Below are 21867 nucleotides of genomic sequence, written 5' to 3'. Positions count from 1 at the left end.
AATTATCATTTGACTCTCGGTAAGAATGGGTCTACATCATAGTATGTTTCTCTCTCTGCACAAAATTGATTTCATATGCACAGCGTTTCCTATTATATTACAGAAAAGAAATTTGATTTACGAGTGAAATTATGTTAAAGAAAATAAAATCAAACAAACAAACGCATGAAAAAAGGCATATACTAGTATTCGCTCTCGGCTTTTATCACTCGATCGGTCTCGGTCAAAGTAATGCACCACAAGGACGAGAATTCACAAAGGTATGAGTTTAATACAAGTCCATGTGTAATGCAAAAATCAATTTTGATTGATTGTATGCACGTGGCAAACACCTCGCGTAAACTTGTCAAGAGACAGCCAGCAATGAATGCCTACTGGCATGACTGGCACGAGCATGTTCAGGGTACTCCTAGTGCGGGCTTGTTTTTAGTCCGTAGAGTATCGGAATATTGGCATTATGACGTAACTCATCAGGATATTACTAGTATACCTAAACATCAATCCGAATGTGTTCAGAAAAAAAAAAGAAAAAAGAAAAGCTGAACAAAAATGTCACCCTATGGCTTGACATTTATTTAATGGTGATAATGTATGTATATGACCTAGGCCTAATATATATATATATAGATACATAAATGTATACGAGCAAAGTGACTATCGTGTTACTATCGTGTAGTATGAGAATAATGATAATAACAAATGAAAATAATCATAATAAAAATGTTATCTTTATTATTGTCATCATTATCGCCAGTATCATAATTGCTGTTATATGACCATTAATGTTCTATAGTTACCTACGAGTCAAGACAGTAATTTTGGCATCGTATTTCTAAGTATAAATTCCAGTACCCTTTATAGGCGCAAGGATATAAAGACGCCTAGCCAAATGATCTTCACTCTTCATTTTGCAGCTTTGATTTGCTTTCATTCTTTTTTTTTTTAAACCGAATTATCAGCTAGTAAAAGTAAAGATTCGTTTGTCATGGTAACTCCACTTGCATTTGGCTTTCCGTTCATTTTGGCAGAGCTGGCAATTTCCGCGCCAGTAGTGCTGACTCGATGATGGCAAACAATGAAAGCTGGGAATGACGTTGAAATTGATATCATCTTTGGCGGGAAAGGTTAAATACCTTTTTACACACCAAATAAACGTCTCGATGATATCTGGAGCGGGCAAACAGAATGATCCAGCGTAATTTGAAGATGGTGATTGATTTGCACTTAGCTGTACAGAATAAATTAAAGGCTTTTGTAACACTAGGCCTCCATCACTATAGTCCTGACGGGCGCGGGGGGGGGGGGGCGGGTGGGTATGCATATTTGAATATTATGTGATCCACATTACAGTAAACGACAGTATATCCTCCCTTATTTTTCAGCGAGCATTTAGGACGTCACACTCTTTATTTCCCCTAACATGCCTATTGCAATATGGCGTTACACTGTATGACAAAACAAATATTACCAAAAAAAATATATATATACAGTGAGTTTCATTTTACAATGTTAATCATGCCATTGGTAGACCTGACGATGCATCACAAACTAAACAAAGGTATAAATCACGTGACATTGTTCATTTCTGACATATCAACATGAATTGCGCAGATGCTACATTGTGTAATAAAGAAAGAAGCACGTATACATTATCACAAAAGCACTTCATGTTATCTATAATATATAGCTACATACTATTATCTATTGACTTATATATATATATATATATATATATATATATATATATATATATATATATATACATATATATATATATATATACGTATCTTTAGATATCTGTCAATCCATTTGAAAAGCAATTAAAAAACTAAGACTTCAACTAAATGACTAATGCTTGTTTTTATTACACTCTATTTTCTTTTGTGTATCGGCGGGGTGTATTTGTTTGTAATTATAGGCGAAATCCATCATTCTGACAACTTTCTGACAGCTTGTTGGCGGTCCTTGTTCAGGGATAACGAAACTATACCCCAGCCCCTAAATGAATCATTATTTTCGTAGTCAATTCATATCTTTCTCGCAAGTCTTATTTACCTTTAACTACAGCAAGCAGATTAGATGTCCTCATTGTTCGGCCTCCGTTTGATAAAAAGAAAGAGCAAGACTTGATTTGATTTAATTTGATTTATCGATTTCTGAATTTTTCACAGATTAAGTATTACATTACAGTGAATTCTGCCAAGAATGATAACTAGATATTGCGTATGAAAATCTCACAATATGCAAAAATGTACCAATTGACATTAACAATCAAATCAATTATTACAGAGAAATTTAGGAGATCGCCATCTTAGGCGACTTGAGTTTTACTTTGATGGTGTCCTCTGAAAGGAATACATCATACATGGGTAATTTGCCATTGCATATCAAATTTGTAATAAGATTTATTATGGGGAAAAAACTAGTATAAAAAGCATTTGTGCATATAGCCTAGGTGAGTCAGGGTGCGTGCAGAGCTGTGTAGTTGTTTGGGTAAGGAATTGGTATGATTGTGTGTATACGAATATGTACATATTGTAGCTTATGTACTATGTACATTTGTATCAATGTGAGTAGGTGTGAGTATGTGTGTGTGGAGGTGGGGGCATTGTGTGGTTTCGGCGAATATGATAAACTGCGTATGTCTGTGTAAACTGTGTATGTCTTGGCATGAATTATCATTGTACTCTGATATGTTTCTAATGGGGGTGAGATCAAGCGATAAATAGTCAATCATTTATGCAGATCAGAGAAGTTGAGAAAATCATGGAATTTGGTAGTTTGACATGTTTGTTTTGGTGTGTGTGTGTGTGTTTTTTTTTTTTGCGATGACCACATTAAACAAGGCGATGGTGCCATCATTTCACTAATTCAAAACGATTTTTCATATATATATATTGGGAAATATCATTGCATAAATTATTTTCATAACTTGGTAGCTTTACCTAGATCTTTAAAGACGAGTTACCAATATCAATTCATTAAATCACTTCGAATGAAAAGGAATTTTTAGTAAGGTGTTGTTTGCAGAATGATGAATGCAAGATTTGGGATTCAATCACATCATCATCATCTTGTCCATATGTAAATGTAAATGAAATTGCTATTTCGTCAAGATATTTGCAACCTTGTATTTCAATACCTTTCCCCATCTCCCTCCCTCTCTCCCTCTCTCTCGTTTCCCCTGTGTCTGACAGTAAAAACATGCTTTATATCTTGGTGATAAAACAAGAATTCTGGCTCGCAGATGATCGAGCTGCGCTCTGTAAACTTGGTTCCTGCTTAAATAGGCCTATCTACACAACAACAGAAATAGACTCCAAATTTCACTGAAATAGAGTTGCGATCAATCTTCCCATTTCACGAGCTGTGAAAGTCACTGAGAAAGGCGTCACTGGTTTCCATGCGAGCCAGCAAGAACAGAAAAACAGCTTAACAAACAATTGTGCGTGATAATAGCTACATCCCACATGAAAACGTGAAGACAGCGGGGCATCACTATCACGGACAAGTAGTCAACAGAGTTCTGTAGATGGTGATGATGGTTGTAGGTGTGGCTGCGGTGACGGTAGGTGAGATGGCGCTATCACCTAAACAGGTCCGATTCCCCAGCCTGTCTCGGACCTCTCCGACACTGTTGATAATTTTAAGAACTGACAAAAACCCCAGATCATGAAAAGGGTGGAAATATGAAGAGTTTGATCCAAAAAAAAAAAAAAAGGTAAACTCCACTTGCGTCGATTTGAGATATATGCGATTACAGCTACTTAAAAATAATAGAGTTAATGATAGGAAAATACGGGATGTTTTCATCCATAACCTCAAAATGTTCCTCCTTAATCAACAAGTGAGGTATCACCACGAACGTTTTATTTGCACTGATGATGGCTTGTAGTATGTGATGATGTAGGAGTAGGTATTCCATAATTAGATGGAATCTTACCGGGCTTTTTTGGTGTGTGCATATTTTGTATGTATCGCTGTGAGTGCATAAAACACTCTTTTAGTTACACAAGAAGAGTGTTAATGACTTTGTTCTAAAGTGAGATTGCAGCTTAAAGGGATGGTATAGTTTTGGTTGACATGGGGCTTCAGGTTTCCAATTTTTTTAATGATCATTTTTGAGATAATGGGAAACTTGCTATGAAATCTGAAAGAGCATATGATTATCAAAGTAATTCAAAGTTTATTTGATAAAAATTGGTTTTGAAATGGCCAAGACATCCCAAATAGAGCAAACCTAATAAAAGGTGGGACCAACCTTTTATTAGGACCGCTTTGTTTCACTTTGTTTTTGGATATCTCAGCCATTTCAAAACTAATTTTCATCAAAGAAAATTTGAATTCCTCTTAGAATCGTATGCTTTTTTAACATTTCATAAAGTGGTTTCTAATTTATACATCTATCTAATCTATATACTTATATATCTATATCACATATTCACTTATCTATCGATATCATCATTCATTCACCCGTTCAGTGCTGATGTGTATCATAATTGTCATACATGTAGGTCACTCAAATTACTTACAAAGCACCTGATCTGTTTGGTAAAAATAAAAAAAATGTCAAGATGTTGGAGAGAATCCCGGCTACATACACACAGTCTCCATTACCAACATACGTCACTGAGATTATCACCATAAGCAGATTTCATGAAGTATTAACTTTATTACATTTACAGATTTGTACAAATATTTTTCCTGTATCTTCCAAGGAAAATAATAATTTGTCACTGAAGACAACATAACATTGACCAGTCCATGAAACACATAACTATGGAAATGGGAATACCATTTGAAGAAACACATACATTTTGTACACCAATGATATTTACAATTGTTTCACAGACAAAGATAGACATTTGACAAAGGTTTGATACAATTAAAACTTGCAAAATACATCGGGCAAACAGTTCCCTCCGCTGTCACTTCATGGCAAACCATAACTTGTACGTACACAAAAATTAATCATCTGTACATTACAGGGTCAGGGGCATGCCATGTCTTTTATCCACAAGCCATTCTTTATGAATGGGTGATGAACCAAACCAAGGCATTACAAAGAATTGTTGTTTCTTTGTTTGTTTCTCATCGGTACACAGAGGACTGTATGCATAAAATATGAACCGGGATGTTTCGTTTACTAGAGAGCAGTTTAGATAAAGGGTGCAATGTACAGAATGTGCCGAGTCATGAGAGTGCTGTGTGTATCATGTGGATTTCTGCAAATTTTGTCATCTGTGAAGCTGCATTGTATTCTAAGTATCACTCACACGGGGCATCAAGCGTGGGGAACAGCCCATTATGTAATACTTTCAACAAAGCTACAATGCTTTAAATGAATACTTGCACCCCTTAAAAACAGGCAATATCACGTCCAAATAAGTTTTTTGTTTGTTTTCTTAATAGGACAATAGTATACACCATTTTATTTCAAAGAGATATATCTACCTCAATACTTTTTTTTTTTATCCAATGCACTGCAGTATGTAAGGGGCAATGAGGAACGATGGCATATGTAAGACAAGTCCAGAAAGATAAAACAATTGTTTGATAACTTCCACAGAAAGTTGGATGAGGGCTAGGCTCAGAAAGAAAAGCCACTCAAAGCCAGTGTGTGTTACTTAATTGCTGTCAAATATTTCTCAATAAGGCAAATTCACAGGGTAAAGACTGCATTGTGTACAGCTAAAATAATCTGAATACTTCAGATTTCATGCCGAAATTTAATCAAAATTAGATAGAGAGTTGCCAACAAATTCTATTACTCAGGGGATACTGGTCCATGTATTAAATGCCTAAGAAAACTCAAAGCAACATACACATAACATGTTTCATATGAGCTTGTATAAAAAGGAACTGTAAAAAAAAAAGGAAAAAAAAGTCCAACATATTCCATCACAAATGTACAGGATGTTGGCCCATCTGTGTGCTAGTCTGTGATGAGACATATGTTTGTAGATCTCATCAAAGTTCATCTTTGGATCATGGGAAGTTGGGAGAAGGAGAACAGAACACACAGGTCTCGCTCTCATCCTCTCATTCCTGGGCGGGTAGTTTCCGTGGCAACGGGTTGACCAGCATGCTTTCCACGGACTCGAAGACCGTATGGGGGTCCTGGTCGGCGTTGATGTGCTGCGCGTCTTCGTAGAATTCGCCAATCTCCTCGGCGTAGGTGTAGTACGCAGACAGGCGATTACGGATAGTCTCCTCGAAGTCGGCCGGGTGCTGGGCAAGGCGCTCCTTGATGTCCGACGTTGGGGCGGGGTTGTACAGGGCATGGAAGCGGTTGCCCGTGACGACGTCCAGGGAGCGCATGGTCAGACGCTCGTGGACAGAATCATTTGGGACATCAAGGAAGAACACTCTGAATGAAAAATGGACATTGAGAAAGGAATACACAAATTAGTTACAAAGGTAATACATTCAAATAGCTTTAGGACAAATGGAAATGGTATGCGATTAAAATTCATATTTCAACAAAAAAAGTAAATTATTTCTTTCAGTCACTGTTTCACAGCTCCTCCTTCTGCACAATAATCTTACAAAGTTTGTGCCATTGAATATGATGCTCACTTTTGATATCAAGAACTTGCAAAGGAAATAACAATGACTCCCAGCGTTCAGATGACAGAAGAGAAAAAAAACATGTTATACCTCTGATGGTGAATACAAGAGCACTTTCAGCAATTTCATTGAAGTTTTCTTTCATCTTATTCAGGGCTCGACACTAATAATTTTCTCAAATGACTCATTCGGGCAGCTAAAATCTTAAATTCAGAAATTTGGCGGCCCAAAAAAGGAATGTATTGGCCCATTATAAAAAGGAAACATAACAATCCATTTTGAATCTTAGCTGCCCAATCGGGCCATCAAAATATAATCTTGGTGGCAATTTGTTGGCCCGACATCAATTTTTAGTGGCTCCAGGCCATTCTTAATGTTGAGCCCTGCTTTATTTACATGTCATTGCAAATTATAGAACAGCAAAATTTCTTAGACTAAGCCTAGCCAGTAGTAGCTGCAAGAGCATGCTTTTTCTACAGCAGCAAAGAAAAGTTGGCTTCTTTCTCAACTCCACATCTCACCTGTTTGGCTCGTGTCCAGCTGCCGTGAGGTTCTCAGCCTGCTCCCTCGTCCGGGGAAACCCTCGGAGCACCCAGCCTCGTGTGGAACAGTCAATCTGGCTCAGCCTCTCATCCAGAATTTTCAGCATCAGGTTATCAGGCACTAATGAGTGAGGGGAGAGAGAAAGATGAAAACATGAACTCCTTTGCATTGATCAACCATGTGACATATTTGTGATCATTGTAGGCAACAACCTACCCAGACACTTTCATCTGTGATCCATACGCTCTATGATGATTGTTGTTGTTGTTGTTGTGTGTGTGTGGGTGCCCTTTTTTAAATACATTTATTTTATTTAATCATTTTCTTTTAACCATTTCATGTACCTGGTCAAAGAATGATATTGACATTCATTTTTTTTGTTATTGTCATAAGCGCTTAAATGTTTAGGCGAGTCACCACTCGAGGCCTTTTAGTAACTGGCCAAGCAGTCTGGTTAGCAGAATGAACAAAAAAAAAGACAAAAAAAGACAAAAACAAAACTATTTAATGATAGTCAACAAACAGATATCAAAACTATTTGATAATAGTTTTGAATTCCCCTGACTGATAGTGACTCACCAAGCATGTTCCTCTCAACGTATGGCTTGATAGCCTCTCCGATCTTGGACTCGTTAGAGATGGCCTCTTTGACAAGCTGTCCTGATGAAACTAGAGAGACAAACAGACAATAAAAAATACATAAGGACATAGAGGTTCAAGTCTTCACTCCATGTATGTTTGTTGTTACTGAAATTGATGTATGATAACAGTTTGGCTGAGACAGTTAAAGGCTTAAATACAGAAACATGCTACTTGACTTATAAGTGTTAAGTTTTCACTATCACAAAACTTTGTGTACTGAACATCATTATTTATCAAGTAATGTACTGTAAAGCACTGTACTTGTGCTGTGTATATTCGCACTAATTTCTTTGCAGAACAGTTGTCAGTTGTGCTTTCTATTACACAGCATGGTCACTTAACACTTTCAATTATAGCAGGTTAGACAACTTAAAATGATTGAGTTTGGATTTTCTTAAAGGGCCACAATAAAGTCATGAATATCAAAACAATGGTGAAATAGAGTAAATGATTGCTACTTATCATAAGCATTACAACAACAAAAAAACAGAGAAGAAAGTGATAAAAAAGAGAGAAAAACAAAAGAATTGCATGTTATCATGAGTAGATGTGACGGAATTGCCATTTGGAGCAGGATCAGTCACTACTCGTGAGTCTCAGCTACATTACGTACTGACACAGGCCTAGTGGGGACAAAGGAGGAGAGAGAGAGGGGTCCACATACCATTGATGATGTTGTATTTGCTGGCCAAGAGGGCAGCCTGGACACTCTTGCCACTGCCTGTAGGGCCAAGGAGAATGATGCGGGGGTTGTGCGGGGCCAGCGACCGTGGCTTGGAGCTCAAAAAGGTGGTCACTGCGGTGAGGAATGAAAATAAATCAGAACAATGCAAGGGTACACCATAGGAAAGGGACAGGAATGCTTCATATTGATCAGGTGAAAACACCTCCATAAAAGGGGGGGGGGGGGGATTTCTTTGGGCACATTTCAAGCATTTTTTTTCCCATTTTGATATGATTAATCAACAAATGATTACATCATGCTGCAGAAAACAGAAAACATGACAAAAATCATACGGATCAGAGGATGACATTTGCTAAAGATACTACGCAAAAAAAATAACGGAATGGCAATTCTTGTTATGGAAGGAAACACAGAAATGAAAACTGCTGTAAAGTGAAGTAAATCAATGAACAATGTGAGAACAATGTGTGATGACTCTTCTCCGTACCCTGCGAGTAAACATCAGCTTTGGGCTGGTCAGCATTGATGGCCTTGGTGTACTTCTCAAAGGCTGTCTGCAGGCCAGGGATGAATCGGTGGTACAGGACCAGGCGGTCAACCATGGCCGCCTCGCCGCACCCTTCAGGGGGCTCAACGAGTCGCCTCTCCACATCTGCACTGCTTGGATAGTCAAATGTTGTGTGGTACACGTCTGGGTGATGGGAAGTGAAGGAGGTGAAGGAGGTAAGAGGGAAATTCTGCTTGGTGTTGGCAGACACAAATGGTGTCACATTTCCATTCAGTTGCACATTTTTGTCTCTACCAGTTAGATTCACAGGTGAATTTATTTAACTTTGCTTTTAGACATGTAAATGCCAGTGCACAACGCCAGTGTTGTTAATGATTATCAATGTTACAAGTCAAGCTTGTTATATAGCGCCACCTCTCGGTGACTGTAGCGTTACTGTCTGCTACACACTGCTGGGTATCTGGTCTGAAGCTGGGTTCCATTAAATGCCTTCAAGGTGACTGTTTACTCGGAAACTCGATTTGTGTCTGCTTCTCATTTACGTGGTGGCAGCTCTGGAAACGTTACCTACTCCTGAGGATTTGTTTTCACCTGCACAAGCAGACGTTAAGCTTGCTGAGCTCCAAATCGGCCAACGATCCAGAGTTGGTGTAAGTTCCTTGTTTTTCTCTTACATTACGGTCCCACCTATAGGCTTTAGTGATGGCCTCAGCTCCAAGAGCACCCAAGCAATGGTGTCTCACCAAACGTGAAACAGTCAATTCATTCGAAAATTGGCGACAAAACTTAGTGTACACTCTCACCCTAGACTCAAATTTTGCGCCGTTCCTAGATGATGATTGCTCATGGGCTCAAAAATCTAAATCTTGCCCACTCCGTGGCTTTGTTGATGACCCAGAAAGCGTCCCGACTGGGCCTCGAAAATCAGCACACCAGAAAGCCAGTATGCTTGAGCTTATGCTCGGACAGATTGCTAATTATTGTCCCATTATCTCACGCAATTCCATAGTCAAGACTTCCACCTCCCTCAACGATATTTGGGGGAAGATCAGGCTTCATTATGGGTTTCAAAGTACCGGCGCTCACTTTCTTGATTTCAGTGACATCAAACTAGAGCCGGATGAGCGTCCTGAGGACCTCTACCAAAGGGTGGTGGCCTTTATCGAAGACAACCTGCTCACATCCGCAGGTGGCATAACTCACCATGGTAAGCGTGTTAGCGAAGATGAGGAGCTTACTCCCACGTTGGAAAACCTTATCGTCCTCACTTGGCTCCAACTCATTCATTCAGATCTTCCTCGCCTGGTCAAGCAGCGCTACGGGACAGAATTGCGCTCTCGTACCCTAGCTTCACTGAAACCCGAAATCTCTCAGGCATTAGATAGTCTTTTGGATGAAATCCACACCACAGAGAGTTCTCGTGCTATGCGCACCCTGACCTCCCCTTCCCCGCGCCCTGTAGGCCTACGCCCCCAGCGTGCTCCAATGCCCCGCAGTCGCCGCAATCTGCAGACTCGCACCCCCCAGCGCAACAGTAAATACTGTCCTCTCTGTCGTGAAGCGCGCCGGCCAGACACTCATTATTTAAGTGAGTGTACGTACTTACCCGAAGCAGACAGGCGATTCATTGCTAAGGCCCGCCAGGTTGCACATATTTTAGAGTCTGATGATGAGATTGATGATTTGTGCCAAGTTGAACAGGTCCACCTGTCTGAGCCTGTCCCTCTGAAGGATGATACGGCTACCAGCGACTCTTCATCGGCCCTCAGAGTCCAGGTCCGTCAGTCTCCATATTTTGATGCGTTTTGCGGGCACCAGGTCGTTCGCATCACTGTCGACAGTGGTGCTACTGGTAACATGATCAGAGCTTCTACTGTCCAGTCCCTCCAGGGTGTCATAAAACCCAGCTCGCAGTCTGCTCATCAAGCCGATGGGTCTTCCCCCCTTGATGTTGTTGGGGAGACCACTCTGTCCTTCACTCGTGACGGCAAGTCATTCGTGTTTGAGGGTTTGGTCATTGATAATCTTGATGTAGAAGTACTCGCAGGTACCCCATTCATGGAGCACAATGATGTGTCGGTTCGTCCTGCTAAACGCCAGGTGTGTGTGGGTGATGACATGATCATTTCATATGGTTCTCGCAGGCCTTCGGACAATGCGACACATGCAGTTCGCCGTGCTCATGTCCTTCGTGCCCCATCTCAGTCTACTGTGCTTTTGCCTGGTGAATTCGTCGAGCTGTCAGTTCCTGATGAGCTACTGTCTCATGACACACTTGCCCTTGAGCCCAGGATTGTCCCTCAGAAAGGTGTTCCCCCAACTGATCCATCTTGGCCTGAACCGTGCATGGTCTCCAGTGTAGCAGGCAAAGTGCGTATCCCTAATCTTACGCCTCAACCCCGCCTGATCCGTAAACATGAACATTTCTGCCAGGTCCGTCCGGTCTACGTTCCTTCAGAGCCTCAGTCTGATGACCTCCCCCGTGTACCCGATAGGCCCGTGCCCAGTGGTGTCTCACGTGATACTGAGCATCGTTTTTCTGACCCAATATTGCTCGATCCTGATTGCATTATCCCCATTGGTACGAAACATGACTTTCAGTCTCTCCATGCGGAGTTCGATGATGTTTTTGACCCTGCCTTCACTGGGTATAATGGTGCTGTTGGCCCGTTTGAGGCCGTTGTCAACATGGGCCCGGTTCAGCCTCCCCAACGCAAGGGTCGCTTGCCACTTTACTCCCGTAACTCTTTGGTTGATCTCCAAGAGAAATTCGATGAACTAGAACAACAGGGTGTCTTTGCTCGCCCAGAAGATGTGGGCATCTCTGTTGAGTACCTGAATCCATCCTTCCTTGTGAAGAAGGCCAACGGCGGCTTCCGCCTTGTCACAGCTTTTGCCGATGTAGGCCGTTATGCCAAGCCTCAGCCCTCCCTTATGCCTGATGTGGATTCCACCCTCAGAAAAATTGGTCAATGGAAACATCTCATTGCCACAGATCTCACCAATGCTTTTTATCAAATTCCCCTGTCCAAGGCCTCGATGAAGTATTGTGGTGTTGCAACCCCCTATCGTGGAGTCCGTGTGTATACACGCTGTGCCATGGGCATGCCAGGCTCAGAAACTGCTCTTGAAGAGCTGATGTGTCGCGTGCTTGGGGATCTACTTGTGGAAGGTATTGTTGTGAAACTTGCAGACGACTTGTTCATTGGTGGTGATACCCCCGAGGAGCTCCTCCAGAATTGGTCACGTGTCCTGCATGCCCTCCGAAAGTCAGGCCTTCATCTTTCAGCCCGTAAGACTGTGATTTGCCCAAAGTCTACCACTGTCCTGGGCTGGATCTGGTCCCAAGGGACCCTACAAGCGAGCCCTCATCGCATTGCGGCGCTTGCCTCATGCCCCCCTCCTACTACTGTGAAAGGAATGCGTTCCTTCATTGGGGCATATAAGATGCTCGCCCGTGTTCTCCCACATTGCGCTATCTTCCTCACACCACTGGACGCCGCAATTGCTGGTGGTCAGTCGAGTGATCGCATTGATTGGTCCGATGACCTGCGTTCATTTTTCAAGACCGCTCAGGAAGCCTTAGCCTCCCCCCGTGCCATTACCCTTCCCCGACCATCCGACCAGCTTTGGATTGTTACTGATGGTGCTGTCAAAGATCATGGTATTGGTGCCACATTGTACATAACACGACAAGGAAAGCCACAGGTAGCTGGTTTCTTTAGCTCCAAACTTCGTGATCGGCAGGTTACTTGGCTCCCATGTGAGATAGAGGCCCTTTCTATTGCAGCATCCTGCAAGTATTTCAGCCCGTACATTGTGCAGTCCAAGCACCGGCCATGCATTCTCACAGATAGCAAGCCCTGTGTACAGGCTTTTGAAAAACTCTGTCGTGGTGAGTTCTCTGCCAGCCCACGTGTGTCAACCTTCCTGTCCACAGTTAGCCGGTTCCAATGTGCCGTGCTCCATCTGGCTGGATCCGCCAATGTTCCGTCAGATTTTGCTAGCAGGAATGCCCCAGAGTGCACTGATTCCTCTTGTCAGGTATGCCTCTTCATTCGTCAGACAGAGGATTCTGTTGTTCACAGAGTGTCCCCTACAGACGTGCTCACAGGGAAGCAGAAGTTACCCTTCACTTCCCGTCCAGCGTGGGTCAGCATACAATCTGAGTGCCCAGACTTGCGACGCACTCATGCTCACCTTCTCCAGGGCACCCGACCTTCTAAGAAACTGACCAATATCAAAAACGTCAAACGCTATCTCCGTGTTGCTACCATAGCTAGAGATGGGCTGTTGGTTGTCCGCCGTGAACAGGCTCTCCTGTCACCTCGCGAGTGCATCATCATCCCCCGTAGCGTTCTTGATGGCCTGCTTACTTCACTCCATCTCCAACTTGATCATCCCACCCACCACCAACTCAAGACCGTTGTCAACCGGCATTTTTTTGCCTTGGACATGGACTCTGCCATCACACGTGTCACCGACACTTGCCATCAGTGTGCATCCCTGCGGAATGCTCCACACACGGTTGTCCCTCAGACCACTGGCGATCCCCCCGCAGCCGTGGGTACATCGTTCGCCGCTGATGTCATCAAGCGCTCAAAACAACTGATTTTACTTCTCCGCGAATGTGTCACTTCCTACACCGCCACTTGTTTCCTTCCAGATGAGCGCAGAGATACTCTTCGCGATACCTTGATCCGTCTCTGTGTGGAACTTCGCCCGCTCGATGGGCCCCCTGCTGTCATCCGCACCGACCCCGCCCCTGGTTTCGCCTCCTTACAAGATGATGCCCTGCTCGCCCAGTTTCACCTTTCCATTGAAGTAGGTCATGCCAAAAATCCCAATAAGAACCCGGTTGCTGAGAAGGCCATTCGTGAACTCGAAGATGAAATCCTGCGGCATGAGCCCTCCGGAGGACCACTGACATCCTTGTCCCTGTCCCTCGCCACTGCCCGACTCAATAGCCGTCTTCGCTCGCGTGGCCTTTCTGCACGTGAAATGTGGACTCAGCGCGACCAATTCACGCACAGCCAAATTCCACTGTCGGATGCAGACCTCATCTCTTCACAACATGAACAGCGCCTTTCGAACCATCCCCACAGCGAGCGTTCCAAGGCTCCCTCCCGCATCCTCCCCAATGATGACCCTCTCGCAGTTGGGGACCTTGTTTATCTGCGGTCAGATCGCAGCAAGTCCTCCGCACGCCCTCGATACCTTGTAACATCAATAGATGGCAAGTGGTGTAACATTCGCAAATTCATTGGCTCTCAGCTCAGAAAATCGTCATATCGTGTAAAGACATCGCAATGCATGAGGGTCCCTGTTCCCCCTGTGGCTCCTCCCCAGCACCAGATGTCCGACGAAGATGAGACAGACTTGCTTTCCCCAGATGACGAGCGAGATTTGCTCCCCCCGGACACCTGCAGAGACATTCCACAGGAACTCTCATTGCCTCCTGGGCCAGATGTCCCGTGTGTCCCCCTGCAGGAGCCCCCTCCTGAAGCCCCCCTTCCCCCTCTGCCCCAGGAACCTGCCCCCACTGTTCCGACTATTAACGGTCCAGGTTGTCCCCCCACCCATGTGACCCCCACTGGGCGCCCTCAGCGCTCCCGACGCCTCCCACCTAGGTTTGATGATTATTTGATGTATTAATCAATGATATACAATGTACATGTATTTTATTTTCTGTGCGAACTGTTGGCTACCTCAGATTAATGCCCCCCCCCCCCCTCACTCACTGTGTATCCTTACAATGTACCTCTCTTATAGCCATGTTATCCTGGTGCCACATATGTTATTCCATTTCCCCCATCTGGTTTATTACATTATGTCCTTTAACATAACCTTTTTTCTGAGGTGCCCCAAACGGGCGTTTTTTGTTTTTCTTTTAAGCTGTACTTGTATCATGTTTATTCTTCATTTCTACCAATCCGTCTTTGTATGACATCCTTGTTTATCTTTATTGTCTCTCACCTAGCTGTCTTGGTATGTTCTGCGTATAATTTAGTTGTGGATATGTTCTATAGGTGTATTTTTTTTCAGTCACCCCGCTTATGTCTCAGTGATTTGCCCCTTTGTGCTGTGTATAACATATGATGCTTATATCTTTAGTGGGTGCATACGCCTTCTTGTTTCTGAGTGTATGTAATACCAGGTTTATTATCACATACCCTTATCTTCTTAATATTTCCCAGTTACCTTTATATATTTACTTCTCTGGTGTCTGTTTGGTGCCTGTCCCTAATTGCACCTTTACTCGTACATATCAATGTTTTTTGCTACGTGCATATGTAATTCTATTTTCATATAGATATGTGTATTTCCTGTGTCCCCACATGAACATTTTGTACATCATTTCATATTTTTGTTTATACTGTGTAAGTCTATGCCTTTATAGGAGCTACTTATTTCATGCCATCCTAGCTTGCCCCATCAGGTCGTACATGATTGTCAAATTTGTTGTTTTTGCTGAACGGTATGTTTCATGTCAATCAGGACTGTATGACTCAGTGTCAGCACGTCTGAGAGAGGTATTGGTATGATGTGATGGTTATATACTTGTAACAATTCATGATTGTTTTTGTTTTCTTTAACGTTGACGAGAAGAATTGATGGTAGAATGCGTATCTGGTGTTATTGTTAAACGTACGGTACCCAATAAGTTTTTATGATTACACTCTTGGTGTCTAAGTCAGGTGTTAGTGTAATTGTTATTTTCAGGTGTTAGCTTAGTGTTTTTATAAGCCAGCTAGCCTATTATAGTTCATGGCAGTTTACTCTTGAAAGTATCATAGGTCATGAACAGTGCAACTACTTGTATGTTATAATAGTTTACACCCTTATTCATTTTAAAGGTAATGGTTTGTTAAGCTCAAGTAGAGCTTTTATATTTTCTTTATCATTCAGGTGAAAAATGAAAGAGTAAAAAAGAAAGGCAATCACGCCAGTGTTGTTAATGATTATCAATGTTACAAGTCAAGCTTGTTATATAGCGCCACCTCTCGGTGACTGTAGCGTTACTGTCTGCTACACACTGCTGGGTATCTGGTCTGAAGCTGGGTTCCATTAAATGCCTTCAAGGTGACTGTTTACTCGGAAACTCGATTTGTGTCTGCTTCTCATTTACGCAAAGCTATAAACTTACCAAACTATTTCAGAGGCTTTTAGCTAGCTACCTCTTCCCCAACAAAATAGTAATGTAGCTGTTAAAAAAGCTTGACAAAGCCACTAAAGTGTGAAAACTGCAACAGCTGGGCACAACTGAAAGGCCATTTTGACACATCAGTAATTTGGAAGATGACACATTCCCAACAATGCCAATCAGCAGCAAATGCAACAAAAGGTTCTCTAAATGAAGTTCAAGTTACACACACAAGAAAGAAGAGAAGCAAATGATATGCAATGGACAATGCATACATGTATGAGGATACCACGATGGGTCTGCACGTTATTACAAATGCATGTCCATACAAGAATTTTTGACCAGTGGACATGGGACTTTATCACAATATAAAATATATTTCTCCTAAGTTCTCTATCACCATAATGAATTGATGAAATCACATATAATTGAGTGCTACGTATTACTAACCTCCAGTTTCTGGATCAATTCTCTTTCCCATTTGCCGTTCAATGAGCACTGTATCAGGAGCTTCCAGGATAACTGAAAGGGAAAAATATCAAGTAAATCTTCTAGCATAAATTCACACCACCATTCTCAACTCAAAGGCAGAATAGACTGCATGGTGCATTAAAAAACAAAATCTCAAAAATTTCTTATTCAACATTTTACACAGCTCATTTTCATCCAGTTACTGAATGAAATGTGACATTAACATTTTCCACATGATTTAAGCACAACAAATTCTTGGTGAAACATCCAAAAATGAATACCAATTTTATGTTCACAGTTCTGTAGACATTCTTTCGTTAGACAGTCTTTCGTTAAAACTTGGTGCTGGTTCCACAAGAAATACCCTTGCACAAGGCTTCAGGCAGTGGGTTGGAACCAGGTATGAGGATGGATAGCAACCATTGTGTTTGCTGATATTCAGGTTACATGAGGTTATTTAGAACCAGAGTCCATGGCAATAAATGGCTATGATGTCACACTTCAGTACTCTATACCTGTATACAACCTTGCAACAGCTAGAAACTGGGTGTGTCACAGGAGGATAGCCTTACCAAAGTGCTTGGGGCTGACACCGATCTCCTGCAGGGCCAATGCCTGTTCTCTTGTATCTGGAAACCCATCAAACACCCAGCCTTTCCTCACACAGTCAAAGAGCTTCACCCGGTTCTGGATCAACTCCACCCACACAGGCGTTGGCACAGGCTGAAAGGTCAGAGTTATGAATGAAAGTGGTACATTGTGAGGGATCTCTTTGACAAGGAAATTAATCGATGGCCAGTTTCTAGTTGAACAAGTTCAGCAAGTGACTGTGTACATTGCAGCTCACCCAATTCATATGCGATATTCAAATACCATACTGTTGGAACAAGTAGATGATTACATAATGCAAGGACCATGTGACGAGTACTGCATAGTAACGTGTCACTTGTACATTCCTTGTAACACTGTCATTGTGAAGAGTTCCATCTTCCTAACACACTGATTTTTAGTATAAATCCCAGTGTGTGGAGAAGGGGAAAGACGTGGTTTGATCACAAACAAAACTGCCCGTCCTGCTCTTTGTTTCTGTCACCATCATCCCCAATCCCAAACTCAATGCTACCCTACGGCATCTTTGATAATAATTCCAAACTTTATAAGCTAATTCAGAGTCCTACAGTTACAACATGTTGTCTCAAACGTTCTGAAAGAAGGTGACGCTTCTATCGACAGACTTGAATGGGTCGTTGCATGTTCCATGACACGGCAATAAGATGACAAACAGAGACAAGGACATAGTTCAGCCACACTTGTACCCACCTCTCCCTTTGCCTGGTGGGCCTTGGCCTTGGCTGCCACCGCTGAGACATCGTCCGAGAGCAGAGTCTCCTTGCTGATGTATGCTGCTCTCAGCTGGGCACTCACCATACGGGCTATAGTGGTCTTTCCCGAGGCAGGGGGCCCATGAATGATGATTGCTGGTGCTACGAGAACATCGCAGTAACAGAGAGAAAGAGACACAATATTTTGCATAAACTGTTTACCTTGTATGGCCTCTAATTTTGGAAAAGTTTGTATATTTCACCGAAATTTGTTTGAATACAGAACTTGACTTCAAAACAGTTAAAATCAAATGTGGGTTCATGTTAGAGGTTAGGTAAGAAGTAACAAACCGAAGTATACATGATTCGTAGCTTTCTACATGTACAAATGAAAAGCTATGCTCAGTATGCATATCTTTCACTTGCCTTTAGATTGCGGGCTATCATCCCGAGGTAATTGTTAAGTTGTGAACATCATGAGATGGATATGCTCCTCACTCTAAAACATATATGTTCAGGTCTGACAAGTTATCTTCTTGTTTTATCACACAAAAGTCACACAGAAGAACAGTTTCCTCCAATGACTCAACATATTATATATCTGTATTCAAAGAAGGAGAAGAGAAAATATAAACTTACTGTCATTGTTGTCTCTCTTTAGCTGTTCAAGAAGGAACTCCAGAGGATCCTGTGGTTTGTTTACGAGCAGTCCCTCAATCAAGTGCTGTATGAGTATAAGCATGTACATTTGACGGAGGGTGTGTGTAAGCATATACACAAGAAAGAGAGAGGGGGAAAAGGAGAACGAATGTAAGAAATCAGTTAAGTTTATAGTCTTGACTGACAAAGATTTATAGAAATTATTTCAAATGTTTTCAATTGATTATGAAATAATAACATTTACCTAGTATATCACACTTAAAGAGAACGCAAACCAAAAGAGCAATGTGGATTGAGTAAAAGCATTAACACTAGTAGAACACATCAGTAAAAGTTTGAGGAAAATCGGACAATCGATGCAAAAGTTATGAATTTTTAAAGTTTTGGTGTTGGGACTGCTGGATGAGGAGACTAGTAGAGGTTATGACGTATGAGTGGACAACAATATGAAGAAAATATAAAAGGAATTCCACAAAAATTAACTTTTCTAGCAAAATGAAAGAGTACCTGACTAACCGCTTTCAGAAAGCAGGGGGAATAAGTGCTACCCCTAACTTATGTCGGTATCAAGCTGATGGAATGTGTAATTTTCAGGAAAAATGAATTTTTACTGAATTCCCTTTATATTTTCTTTATATTGTAGTCCACTCATACGTCATAACCTCTGGTAGTCTCCTTACCCAGCACTTCCAACACCAAAACTCTAAAAATTCATAACTTTTGCATCGATTGTTCGATTTTCCTCAAAATTTCATTGATGTGTTCTACTAATGTTACTGCTTTCACTCAATCCAACTTGCTCTCTGGGTTTGCGTTCCCTTTAATACTGACGTTTCTAAGCTTTTACATAGCCAGTCTACTGTACTAAAAGACATGTAAAATGAGACGATTGGTGTGTCACTTTAAAATATCGACAGGACACTATTCAAAGTCAGATCCAGATGCTGTGTAATGTATTTAATTCACAATGCTAAATCTTAAAAGGGTACATATATACTGTAAAAATGTATAATATATTTTTAAACTAATACAATTCATGTATACATCATATTTACAGCAATGTATGTGAAATGTATAAAATTTCTTTAATCTCAATTTTCATTTTGTTAAATATCTCACAGGATTTTGCAAAATCCAAAAATATATCACCTTGAAAATCCCCCAGAATATGGTCATCGCGATCAGAATTCGGTCATGCAATATATGCGCGTTCAAAGTCAATGCGTGTTCAAGGCAGCTGAAAAATGCGCACTACCAGTACCTTGTTGACCAGTGCAAAACTGCATGGGGGACGTTGCGGCGCCCGGTGGTGACCGAATACTGGCGAGTCGGCACTTGCATTCAACTTTTGTACCGGGACATTGAGTCACTTCATCGGCACGTACGAATATTTTGTTTTTCTTTTGTGTATTTGCGGATACCATATCATACCGATTCTGATTCTGCCGATTCTGCACTTTTGATGGTGGAATTTGGGGTTTTGGATGGATTTTTGGAGGGGACTAAGAGACTTTCTTGTTGTGAATGAGTGTGCCAGTATGTGAATTGATGTGATTTGCGTGTGTTGTGACAGTAGAACTTACTGGCTGGTGATTAGTGATAAGTGACCGAATTCCGGTAGGTGACCAAATACTACAGAAAAGCTTACACTAGAATCTAGATCCCTACCTGGGGCTGTACTGTAAGACCCTAGAAGAATATGGTCTATCTATTTCACAGCCCACAATGTCATCATTCTACAACTAACATTAGAATATCCAAAAGTTAATGGTTAACGTTAGACTCTAGTCTAGGCCCCCATTATTTAACGTTAGACTCCATTCTATATCATTTTCTAGAACTATTAAAACGCTCAAAGACAAAGTTACAAGTTATTTAATAGTTAAAAATCTATCTATCCCATCTAGATATCTCATTCTAACGTTACAGATAGAATCTAACGTCAGAGAATCTAACTTTAGACTAACGTTAGATTACACTTAGAATACTCATTCTACTTAGAACAACCTGGCTCTGCAAACCAAGCAATGGAAACTTCAGAACTATGATTTTCAAAAAACATCTCTACTGATCCATTTGTATTTTGGTAGAGGGTTCTATAGCCTAAAATTGATTAACAGATAATTCGGGATACGGTTCTGGCTCTGCCTTTACTTAGCCACCCGCGGCCAGCCTAGCACCTCTCTGCTCTGGCTGCGATGACAATACAGCACACACAGTATTAAACGGGTGGGACCGTGATATCACTCAACATACAGTAACAAGGCACAACTTCAATAATTATCAAGTTTTTACAACAGATATGTTGGATGTATATCAGTATTGCCCCTACCTTGTAAAGCTCAAATATGCCATGCCTTTCAGCATACGTTCCAAACTGAGGAGGGATTCTCAAAGGCTTTTTGGTTTGATCCATATTTTATTACAAGTTGTTGATACACGAATGGACGTCGTTGCCATGCAAAAAGTTAGGCTTAGGACAAGGCGTTTCTTCAAAATAGATCTCGTCGGAGAACCAAGGAGTACGGGCACGACGGGTGCCCGATGATGCGTACATGATGTACGTGTATATCACAACGATGTTTTGTTGGACTCATTGGAAAATCTGTGCTCTTCGCTTTTTAATTCTGTTTTGCGTATCAGCTACGGTGGATGATCCTATCAACTTATGAATTAAAAAATTCCTGTTCTCGCAGGAGAGGGAAAGAAAAAAGATATGTCGAGCCGGAGAGAGAGAGAAAAGGGGGCGGGGGAATAAAATGGCACAGTTACACTGTATCAAGACATGCGAAATACCATTTTTATGCAGGTGCCATCTACAGACTCGATAAGTATGATTTCATTTTTTTATTCCGTCCTTCATCATAATCAATAATATATACACACAATACATGTTGATGTTATCAACATTCTGTGTAGATGCTACGACGCGTGATGAATAACGCGCAAGTTTGAGGGGCACGACACACATGATATGCCCCCTAATCGGGTTAAATTTTGTAACCTCTCTCTTTTTCCCTCGACATTTTGATGAGAAGCAGGGGCAAACTAATGTCAAATAAACTTACTTTATTTTTTTTTTCATGTATCAAATTTGATAGATTTTGTTATATTTTATGGGGATGCCTACAACGACCCGAAATTCCGGCGACATGATGAAACCATAAACATTATTGGTAAATCATAAACATAGACAGGCCTACAAAATTATATATTTTTTTCACATGAAAATACGTATACCTAATTAGCGACTATACCGTCATCGCTATAGTTAGGCCACCATGACTTTACAATAACCATCATAAGGGACGCACTGTCTTTG

The 21867-nt window shown here is 41.5% G+C and overlaps 1 protein-coding gene across 1 annotated transcript; it reads right to left on the bottom strand.

Moving 5' to 3' along the window:
* Positions 1–4652: 4652 nt before the first annotated feature.
* On the bottom strand, positions 4653–21005 carry LOC140240442 (adenylate kinase 8-like). Its single transcript, XM_072320212.1, has 10 exons — positions 20878–21005; positions 18525–18609; positions 17884–18047; positions 17136–17286; positions 16543–16614; positions 8928–9131; positions 8420–8551; positions 7693–7782; positions 7092–7233; positions 4653–6370 (listed from the first exon to the last, which is right to left on the bottom strand). The coding sequence occupies exons 1-10, from the start codon at positions 20959–20961 to the stop codon at positions 6043–6045; spliced, it is 1452 nt and encodes a 483-aa protein (XP_072176313.1). The 5' UTR covers positions 20962–21005; the 3' UTR covers positions 4653–6042.
* Between the last annotated feature and the right edge of the window lie 862 nt (positions 21006–21867).

The sequence above is a fragment of the Diadema setosum genome, chromosome 17 (genome assembly GCF_964275005.1).
Source record: "Diadema setosum chromosome 17, eeDiaSeto1, whole genome shotgun sequence".
Classification (NCBI taxonomy): domain Eukaryota; kingdom Metazoa; phylum Echinodermata; class Echinoidea; order Diadematoida; family Diadematidae; genus Diadema; species Diadema setosum.
The sequence above is the reverse complement of the archived record's forward strand: the minus strand, read 5'-3'. Positions and strand labels throughout refer to the sequence as shown.

Coding starts and splice junctions, on each gene's coding strand:
- LOC140240442 (XM_072320212.1), bottom strand. CDS start 20,961: ATGGATCAAACCAAAAAGCCTTTGAGAATCCCTCCTCAGTTTGGAACG. Junction 9,132..16,542: donor AATTGATCCAGAAACTGGAG/GTTAGTAATACG, acceptor CCCATCACCCAG/ACGTGTACCACACAACATTT. Junction 7,783..8,419: donor CAAATACAACATCATCAATG/GTATGTGGACCC, acceptor TTGTCTCTCTAG/TTTCATCAGGACAGCTTGTC.